This window comes from Pistacia vera, unplaced genomic scaffold, assembly GCF_008641045.1.
Source record: "Pistacia vera cultivar Batoury unplaced genomic scaffold, PisVer_v2 Contig1092, whole genome shotgun sequence".
NCBI lineage: Eukaryota > Viridiplantae > Streptophyta > Magnoliopsida > Sapindales > Anacardiaceae > Pistacia > Pistacia vera.
Window position 1 is genome coordinate 151,207 of NW_022195129.1, and position 14,450 is coordinate 165,656.

Genomic DNA, 14,450 nt, shown 5'->3' on the forward strand with positions numbered 1-14,450 from the left:
TAAGTTTAGGGGTTCGTAGAGGGTGGAGAAGAATTGTGTGACTCGTCTCGTGTTGAACCAAAACCGTAATGGCAACATTTTTATTATAAAGTCTTTATTAGTTTTAATTTCACTCTTTCATTAGTTGCATTTAGTCTATTTAGTTTCATTAATCAATTGCCAATTTCATTTCCACTACTCAAAATACATTAGGTTGTTAGTCTTGCTCCCTGTGGATTCGACCCTGCTTACCGCTAACTACAGCATTTAGGTTTAATTTTCTAACCGTGACGACCAGTTCGACAAAATTTTGGTAACTTATTACAATATAAAGTTTATTCTTATTTATAATTATCTCAAATTGGGACTAGAATTTTTTATAACTATTCTTATATATATATATATATATGTCAAATTTATCTCTAGCAAAACCTCATATAATAATGTATGTGCAATTTTTGTTTGTCAGGCGTGTTGAACGTATGTTTATGAAAGAGTTATTAAAGAAATTTTTAATCGTTGGGTTGGTGAACACAAGATGTTGACACATAAACAAATCCCATCATGATAATTTTGTATTAAAGCAAGTCGTTAAAAAAGCATATATGCCATTGCCATGCACTTTCATTGTTACCATCATAATCAATTTGTTTAATTAGAATTTAGAAGAGTTCACTATTTTCAGAAGATTAGGTGAATCATGCTCCACTATAAGTCTAAAGAGGAAAAAAAATCCTTAAAAAACCGCTAAAACATAGTACATAGCTTGACCCACATCCATAATGTATTCACATTTGTGCAAGGAAGTCATGAGTTGCTCTAGGAAAATAATATATATTTCACTTTCATAAATTGTGTGTTATGATTCATCTTCCACAAAGTTCTGAAAATGCAGATGGGTTTCATATCTTTGCTTTGTTTGGTTTCTATTTTGCTTATAAACATTGTTGTATCTAAAGGAAATAGATGTTATGACACAAGGAATTTCACAAATAATAGTACCTATGAGAAGGACCGGACCCTGATTCTCTCATCTCTTGCTTCTACTGTCACTCTTCATGACGGTTTTTTTTCATATTTCAAGTATTGGCAAAGAGCCAAACAAAGTTTGTGGTCTTGTGAATTGTAGAGGAGATTCTTCTGCAGAACAGTGTACTAGTTGTGTAAGTTCTGCAGCTGAAGATATTGTGCAGACATGTTTGAACCAAAAAGAAGCAGTGGCATGGGGAGGGAGTCCTCAATGCATTGTACACTATTCAAATCGCTCTTTTTTTAGCAAAATGGTTGCGGATCCTATGGCTGGAGGCAGTTATGAGAATAATATGACCGTAAACATGACACAGTTTGATCAGAGTTGACAGAGTTTGACGAACCGGTTGTTGAGAGAAGCTGCAGCTGGGGCTAAAAATTCTACAAGTAAGTTTGCAATTGGGGAGGAAGGTGTGACAAGCTTTGTGAAGATTATGCACTCATGCAGTATACTCCAGATATTTCACAAAGTGATTGTGAGGATTGTCTTGGTCAATCTGCGGGTTTCTATGAAAGTCACTATTATGGGAACCCTGGCTGCCTTATTATGAGATCTAGCTGCATGACTATCTGGGATTTGGATCCTTTCTATAACGCCACTTTGTTCCTACATCACCAGCTCTTCCTTTCACAGCCGCCGCTGTCGTTTCCTTCTCCCCCACTAATTATTCCAAAAGGTATGTTTCAAGATCCTTTCCTGGTATGAATATTACAAGAGAAACATCTTCTTCTTTCTTCGAACAATTTCTAATCTTTAACGAACCGCTCAGTAGGATTTGAAATCAGAAGAAGTTCAAACTATTGGATATTGGTTTGTACTTCTTTTAGCCACCGATTATCAGCTTACGGTGACTCTTCGGGGACCCAATGACTCGTTGGGTTTAGAATTAATTTACTAATATTTTAGCCTTGATCAGGTTATATTCAGATAAGCCCAAATAGGGTTAGGGTTTTCTATTATATGTATTTTGTAATAATGAGAGTGAACTGCCTCAATCTACTTTGTATTTGCTATAGATTTCTAATACTTAATGAAATTCTTTATTTGATGTTAGACGTAGTTCTTTAATTGTAACAACCTAGAGTAAATCATGTATTCTCTTTACTTTTCTGTTTTCTTTATTGTATGTTATTGACTATTTTTTCAAAACTTATACGACATTACTGTTTATATAAATTGGATGTATACCAGAATTGTTCTATTACTAGTTCAAATATTGAAACTTCAAAATTTTAGTTTAAATATGCAATGTATCAGGCTTGGTGATATTAATATATCACTTACACTACATTACTGTATATTTACATGTCATTATTGTACAGACGAATGAGATATTTTCGGAATAGAAAATTATGAATAGGACTAAAAACACAATATTTTGTGAGTCAAGTCAAGATTGCAAATAAATAACACGACATGCAAATGATTAATTGAACAAATTCTTTAATATATATGCAGGAAAATTATTACAATTACAGTGCCTACAATACTTGTCTTCATAATAATTTTATCCACTTCATGCTATTGTCTCCTAAGTTGGAAAGAAAGAAGAAAGAACAAAGCTGTAAAAGAAGGAAATGGTAATATAAACAACACAATTGAAACGCTTAATTTTGTCTTATCATATTCCAACTAAAACTAAATTAATACAATGTAGTCCAGCTGGAGATGAAATTTCAGTAGTGGAATCTTTACAATTAGACTTACATACCATTGAAGCTGCCACAAACAATTTCTCTAATGGAAACAATATTGGTGAAGGCGGATTTGCCAGTGTGTATAAGGTAAGAAAATATCCCTTTTTATTTTTCTTTAAACTAGAATGAGCGAGAGATTTTATCCTAAGAGATTTAACTGACTGGACTAATTAGTATCGCTTCATAATGATTATGATCTTATTATATATCTTCAGCGTACACTTCATAACGAACTGGAAGTAGCTATTAAGAGGCTATCAAGAAGCACATGTCAAGGTGTAGAAAAATTTAGGAATGAAGTTGTATTGGTTGTCAAGCTTCAACACAGAAATTTAGTGAGGTTATTGGGATTTTGTGTAGAAGAAGGGGACAAAAGCCTTGACTACTTCCTTTTTGGTTTGATTCTTCATTTAGAACATCATAAATAAGTAATTTAATGTATCACCTGAAAATTTAAGTTATCTATTATTTTGATGGATATATGCATGTACAGATCCTGAAAAACAAGGAAAATTGGATTGGCCAACGCGGTGCAAAATAATATGAGGGATTGCTCGAGAACTTTTGTATCTTCACAAAGATTCCAGGCTTAGAATTATACATCGTGATCTCAAAGCTAGTAATGTCTTGTTGGACAAGGACATAAATCCAAAGATAGCATATTTTGGCATGGCAAGGATTTGTGGGGCGGATCAAAGTCAAGTAAATACAAGTAGAATTGTTGGCACATAGTAAGATTTAAAACAAACCTTCCCATTATTCTTATAAATTGTTTGGATATTAGATTACAATACTAATAGTGCTAGATTCTAGTGATTATGTCTCTAGAGTATATACTACAAGGACAATTTTCGATTAAGTCTGATGTGTTCAGTTTCGGAGTTTTAGTACTTGAGATCATAAGTAGCAAAAAGAGCAATAGTTTCTATCAGTCAGATAATGGGGAGTATCTCTTGAGCTTCAATTTTAATTTTATATATCTTGCATACTATAGGAGCTGCATTTGTTATGAGAATTAACCAAACGATGTTCATCTTAGACTTGGAGACTTTGGAGGGATGGAACGCCATTAGAGCTGATGGATCAAACTTTCAACAATTCTTTTTTTACAAAATGAGGTGGCGAGATTAATCCATATTGGATTATTGTGCGTTCAGGAAGATCCAGTAGATAGACTTATGATAGCAACAGTAGTACTCATGCTTAATAGTTTCTCTGTCATGTTATCATTACTGAAACGACCAGGATTCTTTGTTGGTAGCACGACACAACAAAGTATTCCAAGAATGCGTATAGAGTCCATTCAATCTTCAAGCAAAAACATGACTTCACCTGTGAATGATGTGTCCATCACTGAACTCCACCCTCGTTAGCACAAGCAAAATAGTATTAAAACCTTCATAGCGATTATTGAACTTAGTTTAAGGTTTGCAAAATTATCAAATTTCTTTCCCCTAAATTAATCAATCCATTAAACTGATCATATATTTGCTTCCATTTTTCCAAATATTATTAAAAACCTCAAATATATATGGATACTTAATACTTTCTAAGGTACGTTTAATATTAACCGATCGCGTAAAACATTAAAGCTGAAAACATTAAACTTGGTAGAGTTATGTCTATGTTTTATAAACTTGGGAGCTATATATGTATTGAAAATTGCCATTGATGGGTTAAAGGTTTTAATTAGAAAGTGTTAAGCTATCATTCGAATCTTGTATTATTTTGAGTTTGATTCATTCAAATAAATTTTCTATTCCAAAATTTGCGACTCTGGAATCATATCGATATTGTCATATTTCATACTGTTAGCGAATGAACTTAAGATATAGTTAATAGAGTTAGACTCTATAACTGAATAGATGTGCCCTCAATTGTAACCATCAGGTTTTTTAAAAACAAATCATACTTATAGTTTATATAATTAGGTGTAATTAGGTGTATCATGCAATTTTTCTTTTTCTAGAACAATTACAAAAACATTTTGTTTTATTTGTTTTTAAAACTTTTTCTCAGTGTATTTTATATATCTAATTAACCAACACATTTTGATAAATATATATCTAAAATATATTTGATTTTGTCGTGACCGACATGCCATCAAACATTGTCGTTTGTGGAGCGTTCTTGCCGGTGAAGACTGAGTTGAGAAAGGGTATTTTTGTCAATCCACTAAAATTGGGGTTAGATACTGCAAACTCTTTTTGAGGTGGGTTATTTTATAATATCCCTAGAAAATGTGGGGTGCGTTTGGTTTATTATTTTGAGTAGGATTTTGAGGATGAATAATACTTTGGGTACTAATGGATGGGTACTAATTTGTGTACTAACTAAAGCATAGTACCCGTACTATGTGCATAGTATGGGTACTATGCTTTAGTTAGTACACAAATTTGTACTCATCCATTAGTACCCATAGCATCACTCTTTTGAGGATAGTATTGGATAATTGAATATGGGAGTATTACGAGGTAAAATTTAAAAATTTATAAAAAACCCCCTAAGTTTACTAATTTCATAAATACCCCAACATGTAAATTGACAAAAATACCCCCACCACCTACAGTGCCATATTCTAGCCACCACCGTTGGAATCTGGCCGAAAAATCGCGTTACGACACAGACCGGTCAGATCTGTGTCGTAACGAGTCGTTATGGCCTTTTTCGGCTAGATTCACCACAGATCTGGTCGGAAAAGGCCAGATCTACGGCCTGCCATTGCCATCGACTGCCGAAAAAGGCCAAAACGACGGCCATCAGTGACGGCCAAAGAAATGGCCGTCGTTGACCTCAACGACGGCCATTTCTTTGGTTGTCGTTCACGGCCAGATCTGGTCTTTTCCTATCAAATCTGTGGTGGATCTGGTCGGAAAAGGCCAGATCGGTGAACTTCTGGTCATTTATGGTTGGCCGTTGTATAGATTTCGGCTACCACCGATGGTGGTTGTCGGAATCTGGCGAGTATGGGTTGTGGGGGTGTTTTTGATAATTTTTAAATTTTTTTAGGGTGTATTTGATGAAATTAATAATCATATGGGTTTTAACAATAATTAAAAAAATAAGGTAATATTCTTAGAATAATATTCCAAACATTATTTGGAGAGTAGGATATAGAATCTGGATAAAAATAATAAGCCAAACATAGTGGTAGCTATTCTTTCAAACACACAAAATTTAAATTAAAAAAAAAAAAAAAAAAAAAAGAGAAATACGTTACTTCTCAGAGAGGAACTACAGAACCCAGTAGCTAATCTGTGTAAGTAAGATTTGCATTCTTATTTTCTTCTCATTTTTTGTTATTTTACTTATAAATTTGTATGAACAGTAGCTTGGAGTTTTGTTTGAGCCAAGAAAAATTGGGTTTGGTTCATTTTTCCCCTACAACTCACTTTCATCTGTGTGGGTTTGTTTTTTATTTAGTCTTAATGGAGATTACTGGGATCAAAATGAGTTCTTTATGTGTTTTTTGTTTACAAGTTTTAATTCTGAAGCTGTAACAAAGTTTTTATTTAGGTTTCGGTTTGGGTTCTTGAAGATGGCAATGAAGATCCTTTCTGGAAGCTGCTTTTTTGACCTTTCATCTCTCTTTAGAGGAGTTTTCTAGATCAATAGCTATTTTTTTTTCAATTAATTATTATTATTATTATTTTTTTTTTTTGCTTCTGAAAAGCATTAATTTTTATTTTCATACTATTTCTATGAAGGCGTATTGTTAAATTTTAGGAGATTGGAAGTGAAAAGTTAAGGAGAAAAAGCATTTACTATGTTATATGCTGCGAGTGTGTGGTGAATTTGTGATTTCTTCTTATCACAATTTAGAGTTTCATTTAGTCGAACAGAATATCGAAATCGCGTATACTTTTTTTTCTTGTATAGACTTTATTTTCTGTTCTGTATCTATGAGGGATAGAGCATTGATGATTTTATTTTGTTCTTTCGCATTAATTTTTATTTTCATACTATTTCTATGAAGGCGTATTGTTAAATTTTAGGAGATTTGAAGTGGAAAGTTAAGGAGAAAAAGCATTTACTATGTTATATGCTGCGAGTTTGTGGTGAATTTGTGATTTCTTCTTATCACAATTTTGAGTTTCATTTTAGAAGATTAGTCAAACAGAATATCGAAATTGCGTATACTTTTTTTCTTGTATAGACTTTATTTTCTGTTCTGTATCTATGAGGGATAGAGCATTGATTATTTTATTTTGTTCTTTCGCAGGACAGGACTTACCTCTCCTGAGGAAGTGTTCTCTTGCCAAGGAATCGTTTCTCCAGTAGTATTTTGACCTCCTTACAAAAGCTAAATTACAGATATTAACATCTTTCTTTCCTCTTTGTGGTATTAACATCATGATGTTTGGATGTAAGAACAGCTGATTCTCGTGCAAATGAATCATTCAACTCAAGAGTAGAACCTCCATCGCTATTAGCAACTGAAAAAAAGAAGCCAAGTCTGTGTTAACCTTTTTCTTGATGCAGCAAGGTCTGAGCAAAGCAGTTGCTGCACGAACTGTAAATAAATCAGATCATTTCATCGACCACCTTATCTCAAGGCTTCATTCTGCTCATAAATCTCGGTATCTTGTAGGTCTGGTTGCAACATGTTGTTTTTCTTTTTTGGTACTTTTATCTAAATGTCTTTGTTCCCATGCTAATCAGTTTTACTTGTTATTGCAGGAAGAGAGCTCACAACTCTTGAGATTAGGGATACCCTTAATCCTTATCTTCAATCACTTCTTGAAGAGCATGGAAACTTTATGGTAGATTTAGTGAAGAACTTTCGTACCGCACCTATCGAAGAAAAGCCAGCTTTGCCAGTTTGTTGATCCCATTCCAGCCTTGACTCCAAGAAGCCAGAAGCAGTCTCTAATGTAAGCTCCCCAAGTCCAGCAGCAGATCCATGCCCTCAACATAGCTACCTCTTGGAGCCTGGCATGGATCTTGAGCGGATCAAATTAGCTACTCGCAAATATCCTAGTTTTGCCAGCTACAGCTCGGAGAGGAAAATCAAACCTCTAGTAGAGTTTCTTCTTCATCTTGGGGTAGCTAAATCAGAGATTCCTAAAATTCTTGTCCAAAGGCCTCATTTATGTGGACATAGTATATCTGGTAAAATAATACCCATCATGTTATAATTAGAAGATATGGGTGTGGACAAGTACAGTGGGCAAAAGTTATATTCCGCAGCCCAGGACTCTTCAATCACAGCAGGCAGAAGGTTCAGGCAGTTGTTAATTTCCTTCTTGAGTTGGGCTTATCAGGTGATAGCATAGGTAAGGTCTTAACTCGGTATCCAAGAATTGTAAGTTACAGTGTGGAAGACAATCTCCGGCCGACAGCCGAGTACTTCAAAGGGTTGGGGGTTAATGTTGCCATCGTTGTCCACAGATCTCCAGCGAGTCTTTGGCTTAGTATTGAGGACAATCTCAAGCCTGTGACCAAATTTTTCTATAAAAGGGGGTTCAGTGTGGAAGATATCGGGACCATGGTGTCAAGATTGCCTAATTTATATGCTCTTAGCTTGACGGGGAGCTTGATACCCAAATAGGAGTTCTTTTTTACCATGGGTTATTGAAAATCTGAGCTGGTTAAGTTCCTTGAGTATTTTAGTTACAGTTTGGAACAGAGAATCAGACCACATTTTGCACTTGTCAAGGAGTCAGGACTGACAATCGGGCTGGACTGCATGTTAGTATGATCACAATGTGGCTTTGAGAAAGTTTTGAAGATGAAGAGAAAGAATATGCTTGCTGACGAGCCTTCAAGTCATACAGAGAGCAAGTAATATGATTGTTGGTCAGGAACTGGATTGTATGGCTCCTCAATGGAGTGCTCATTTAGATGAAGCAGCCCAATGGTACAATTTTCAGGCTTGACTTTAACAAGTTTGTTGGAGGTATCTTCAAGTGTTGTCCACAGTGTCGTCAGTCCTCTTCATCAATTGTTTCTCTATAATCCTTGTCTTTAAAGAAGTTTTCTCTTCTGCATTACCCTTTCTTGCAAGTTAGTATTCCCAGGAAGCACGGAAGTGAATTCAATCATTGTTGTTTATATGAGCCGCTCTTCCTTATAATGCAATTTTTTTTTGTTGCAAGTTGATTGGCTACTTCAATGTAAATCTAGTACTTGTTCTTTTTTTGAAGGTAAGGTTAATATTCTGAACATTGATCTGGTAAAATGGTTCTTTGGTTGCTCAACAAGTGATTGTTTGTTGGTTATGAAACTTTGGTATATTTGAATTTGAGCTTTTACTGAATTACAACTGTGACGTTTTATATTATAAGTCTGTCATTAAAAATATTGCATTCAACATTGCAAGTTTGGTATTTTATACCTCAAAACATGCAGGTTTTGAGATAATGAGAATGTAGATATCTTATATTAAAACTTGGAGCATCACTGCATTTAAACAGCACAGGTTATGAATAGTATATCAACTGAGATACAACTGAGTCTTTGAATACTAAATGCTGAAATCCTTGTTTCAATAAAAATCACTTTGTGATAGGAAGCAAGCTGGCTAATACAGAATCAAGTGTAATCAAAGAGAAGACCCATTGAAAGTTTGTTGACATGTCTTGTTAAATGTTTGCTTTAGTGACATGATGATAATGAATGCACTTGCTTTCTCCAGTCATGGACTTTGGGCATTTACTTTATATACTTTATTACTTTTGGAAGATTAGTTAGAGAAATGCTCCTATATCTGCAATGAAGAATCTGTTCACTTGGCAAACTGAGATTCAATTTTAGAATGATGCTGTGTAAGGAAAATTTGAAGAAAACAAGAAAATGATAGGGACGCAGTCTATTTTTGTCAGGACTTTTATCTCACATTTGCAATAATTTTCATCTCTTCCTTCTCTCTCTCTCTCTCTTTTTCTTTTTCCTTTCACAGTTGTGCTCTCTTTCTTCATCTTCCCCAAGCTCAGTTAAATGCATAACCCTGAAAAGGGTTTTAAATCTTTGCTTTATTTGGTTTCTTTGTGCTGATAAACAATGGCGTTTATAATTAACTATATGTTATGACACACGGAATTTCACAACTAATAGCTCCTATGAGAAGAACAGGAATTTGTTCCTCTCATCTCTTGCTTCTAATGTCACTCTACATGATGTTTTTTTTTTCATTTTTTAAGACTCTTGTGCTTAGAGGAGATTCTTCAAAAGTGTGCTAATTGTGAAAGTTCTGAAGCCAAACAAGCAGTTTTATGGAATGATAAATATTATTCAAGCATCCGAATCTATGGCTATAATTTCTTATTCTCACTTTAGAATAGGAGAAGAGGGAGATAGCTAAACCAAAAATTATCAAGAAAGCACCTGGAGTCGGCACTCATTTTCTTCTCAAAGAGCTTGGCAAGATTTCGCTAATAATCATTCTACTTTGTAAAATGTGTGATGAAGATTTTCGTTTCATGTTGAAATTATTCGCGGAAGAAATAGTTATGTGAGAAGACAGAGAATGTTAGAGAGAGGAAGGAGTTTCTGTCTTCTTCTGTAATGTTTCATAAAAAAGTAGGGAATCTCTTCTTCTGAAGATTTTCGTTTCGTTTCATGTATACTTTTTTTTTTTTTTTTTTTTTTTTTTTTTTTTTTTTTTTTGTGGGTTTGTGCTTATATATGCAGAGAAAGTAAGCATTACATCTAAGACCGTTTTTATCGTTGTTGTTTCTACGGTTACCTTCGTAGCACTGGTTGTCTTCACTTGTTTCCTTCTTTGGAGGAGAACGAGAAAGACAAAGCGAATGATGGGAGGTAAGCGACAATATAGGTCAATACATTACGAGAAAGTCTTTATAGTATTACACTATTACATCCAGCTATTCATGCATTAACGACTGCCTACATAGTAGTATTGTTGATGTGGTAACACAAATATGCATACTGTTAACTGGTTATTGCATTTAATAACTACAAATCACAATTAATCAATCTAAAGATAGATTGAGAAAAAAGTATGAGAAAATACTCAGAGGATAATATGAATGATGTGGTACCTCAATGGAATTCTAGATTTTTTCTATGTTGTGTTCATGATTGGTTAAGTGCATATATGATACGCACATCAAAGACTTTCTAATTAGTTAAGCTTGTAGTTTCTAAATTTAGCTTTAACAAATAATTTACAAAAAAGACTATTAACCTTAATAAAAAAGGGTCTTTTATGAAATATCTTAACAATTTTATCTTTTTTGAAAATCACTCTTAATTTTAATATTACATAAGTTTGACAAATATAAATATTCACAAAGGCAGGTGAGTCTGACCGATAGTTTTGAAGTGGAATTCCCACATATTAGCTCCCAGATGTCTCCTTGCCCTCAAGGTGGTACCCCTGATAAATTCTTTTGGCAAAACAAAGAGGGCCAGCAGGTTAAATTTTCCACGGGGCAAGTCTGGATGGATATATCTCCAGAACCTGCAGTTGCCCCCTGGCATGGGTTGGTTTGGACGAGCACGGGTATATGTAGTCACTCTTTTACGTTGTAGCTGGCCATCAGAGGTAGGTTATTAACTCAGGATAAAATAGCTAGATTGCCTTGTGTGGAGAATATGTGTTGTGCTTTCTGTCTTGGTCATAACCACATTTTTTTTTTTTTTTTTTTTTTTGTGGCTGCTCTTTCTCTAAAGAAATTTGGAAGAAAGTCCAAATTAAAAGGTCACTTCATGTCCCATGAAACAAACTGGGACCGAATGGTTTGCTGGTGTGCCAAAAAGTTTTAAGGGGAAAAACATTAATGCTGTTGTGGGCAGGCTTCTGTTAGGAGCATGTGTGCATTTTTTATGGCAAGAGAGGAACTTTAGGCTTTTTAATGGCAAGAGAAGAACTCAAGGACGTATTGAACAGTTAATTTTTGAGGCAGTTCGAATGCGTTTGAGTAGCCAGAAGTTCAAGGATAACAATCGAGTTAGGATTAAACAGAAGAATCTGCCATCTGATTGTATTCTTAATGGAAGTCCAAGGGAAGATTAACTCTCTGCTGCTTTACCTTGTTGATCAGCACGTTTGAAGACTACTGAAAGCTGGGTCCAACAACCAGAGCAACGTGATTGAAGACTTGCTTTTTGTAAAAGACGTGAAAGATTTAGTCTGTCTGGTTAGCAGATTTTTTTAGACTCATCTTGCCTTTTTGGCAACCTCCTTTTAGGTGGTATTTTTTTTTTTTTTTTCAATACAATTACCGGTTAACCCAAAAAAAGTCGATAAGAGTTCGAGAGATTGGGTTTTTTAATTTTTTTTTTTCTCTATTCTTGCACATAGGAATTACTCTTGTTAGTTAAAGGTCTAAGTTCGGATCTAAAAAAAAGAGGATGCTGAAGAAAAGAGGTCAATCCAATGAATCTTCCTGAACACACAATAAGCCGATATAGATGCTCTGGTGTTCACATAATGGCTGAAAAGAATTACCTAAAATTGGATCAATTAGCTTCACTGTTGTTTCATTTATCCCTTCTTTTGAGTTAATTTTCTTTGCTTATGCTATTTCATATTTAACTCGAGCCAAGAAAAATTGGGTCTGATACATTTTTCCTTTAGAACTCACTTTCAACCATATGAGTCAACTTTCAACTCTGACAACTCATTTACCTAACTGGAATGCTCACCATGGGAGTCAATTTAACCTTGTGATGTGGTCACTATACTTGCCATTGAAATTGTACTAGAACTAGAAAGCATGATGGCTTCTTCTCTTTGGATAAAATTCATCCTTCCAGCCATTTTTCTGCTCATTATTTCTCCCAATATCACAGCCCAGGAAACCACATACCTCAACCACAGATGCATAAACACAACTTTTTTCACTCCAAATAGTGCCTTCTCAACAAACCTCAATGAAATTCTCTCTTCTCTCATCTCAAATGCCCCCCACAGCAATGGATTTTACAACACCAGCACTGGGGACCTGCAGGGCTCTGATAGAGCCTATGGCCTCTTTCTTAGTAGAGGAGACATCTCTCCTGATCTATGCCAAATTTGTGTCAAGGTCGCAAGTAAAAGAATAAAAAACCTTTGTCCTAAACAGAAAGAAGCAATTATATGGTATGAAGAGTGCATGTTAAGGTACTCCAACAGGTCTATATTCTCTGATATGGAAGAGGATCCTCATTTTTATTGGGAGAACCAGAACAACGGTACACATCGAAGTCAGTTTAATCGGTCTCTGGCTGACTTGATGAACAGTTTGGTTCATGAGGCTGTGTCATCTAGCAACTTTTTTGCTGCTGAAGATGTGAATTTCACAACTTTTACTAGGCTATATGGGCTGGCGCAATGCACTCCTGACATTGTTTCATCTGAGTGCCGCATTTGCTTGGCTGCTTGTGTGAGTGAGATTCGTAAATGCTGTAATGGGAAGGAAGGAGGTAGAGTTTGTAGGCCTAGTTGCAATATCAGGTTTGAAATTTACTCTTTTTACTCTATGGGCTCTCATTCACCTCCGCCGCCAGCTACCTCAACAAGAAAAAGTGGTAAGCATTTGCATTTCTAACTTTTAGGATTGTCGGATTCATATGAATCTGACCAATGTGGGAGCCTGCATGAGCGACGTGCACTAAATTGAATCTAACCCATTGATTGGACATATGTACTACTGATGCACGCCAGATTTTTTTTCTTTAAATTGAGCATTTAAGATATCCAAAGTGACAATAAGTTTTTGCTTTGATATATATAATGTTAGATGTACAAAAAAATCTTACAAAGATTTATATATAAAGTGATGTGATAAGAAATGAATAAAAAATTAAATATGATTAGTTTGACTTTTTGTGTTCACTCGTTCATTTATTTCTTGTCACATTACTTTGTACATAAATTTTTTTAAGATTTCTTTATATATATAACATTACTTATATATATATATATATATATATGATGCGCCTATCACATTTAAGTTATTTATTAATCTAATCATAGGGTGAGTTTGTGCAAATAAATAGCAGGACATATGCATGATTAGTTGATTACTTGATCATATTCTTCTGTACGTCGGAAATTAATACTGTAATCACTGTTATAATGCTTTTTGCATAGTGAATGACCTCTCTCAGGTGGTTAGCTTGTCGATCTTTTTGCATCTTCTATAGTTTGAATACAATTCTTTTTGTTTCCTAGCAAAGAATCATCATTGTTATAATCATGTTTTTCAGATTTCAGTATCATCATGAGTTGACTATGTACACATTTTTCTGGTTTGTGCATGCAGAGAAAAGAGGCTTTACATCTAGGACTGTTATAATCATTGTTTCTTCGGTAGTAGTTATTTTTATAGCACTTGTTGCCTTCACTTGTGTCCTTTTTCAAAGGCTATGCAAAGCAAGAGATCGGAAGAGAGCAGGAGGCAGAAAGTAATTATACCCTTTCTGCTGCCACATTTACTCTGCTATATGAGCTGAACTAATTTTCCTTTGAGTTCTAACTTCTTACTCTGATGTTTTAAGGTTCTTGTGAATTGATAAGTGAATCCTGCAATTTGACTTCACACTATCAGAGTTGCAACAAATAACTTTTCGATTATAGTAAGCTGGGACAAGGTGGATTCGGTGTTGTTTACAAGGTATTAATCAAGTATTCATACAAAGTGAATATCAATTGTTGTAAAATGGTTAAATTGTAGTTTGGAATAACTTGAATGCTGTTACAATCATTTTTCTCAAATTCAATTTCAGGTAGACTTCCTGATGGACAGGATATAGCTGTTAAGAGATTGTCATTAATTCTGGGCAAGGAGACTTAG

General features: G+C 34.7%; 1 protein-coding gene and 2 pseudogenes across 1 annotated transcript; all 3 read left to right on the forward strand.

Moving 5' to 3' along the window:
- The first annotated feature begins 1,037 nt into the window (after nucleotides 1-1,037).
- Nucleotides 1,038-4,079, forward strand: LOC116137142 (annotated as a pseudogene).
- A 1,896-nt stretch (nucleotides 4,080-5,975) lies between these two features.
- On the forward strand, nucleotides 5,976-8,968 carry LOC116137273 (annotated as a pseudogene).
- A 3,050-nt stretch (nucleotides 8,969-12,018) lies between these two features.
- LOC116137152 (putative cysteine-rich receptor-like protein kinase 9) lies at nucleotides 12,019-14,450 on the forward strand. Its single transcript, XM_031422841.1, has 3 exons — nucleotides 12,019-13,182; nucleotides 13,920-14,054; nucleotides 14,383-14,450. Exons 1-3 carry the CDS (start codon nucleotides 12,390-12,392, stop codon nucleotides 14,448-14,450), a joined length of 996 nt encoding a protein of 331 aa, XP_031278701.1. The 5' UTR covers nucleotides 12,019-12,389.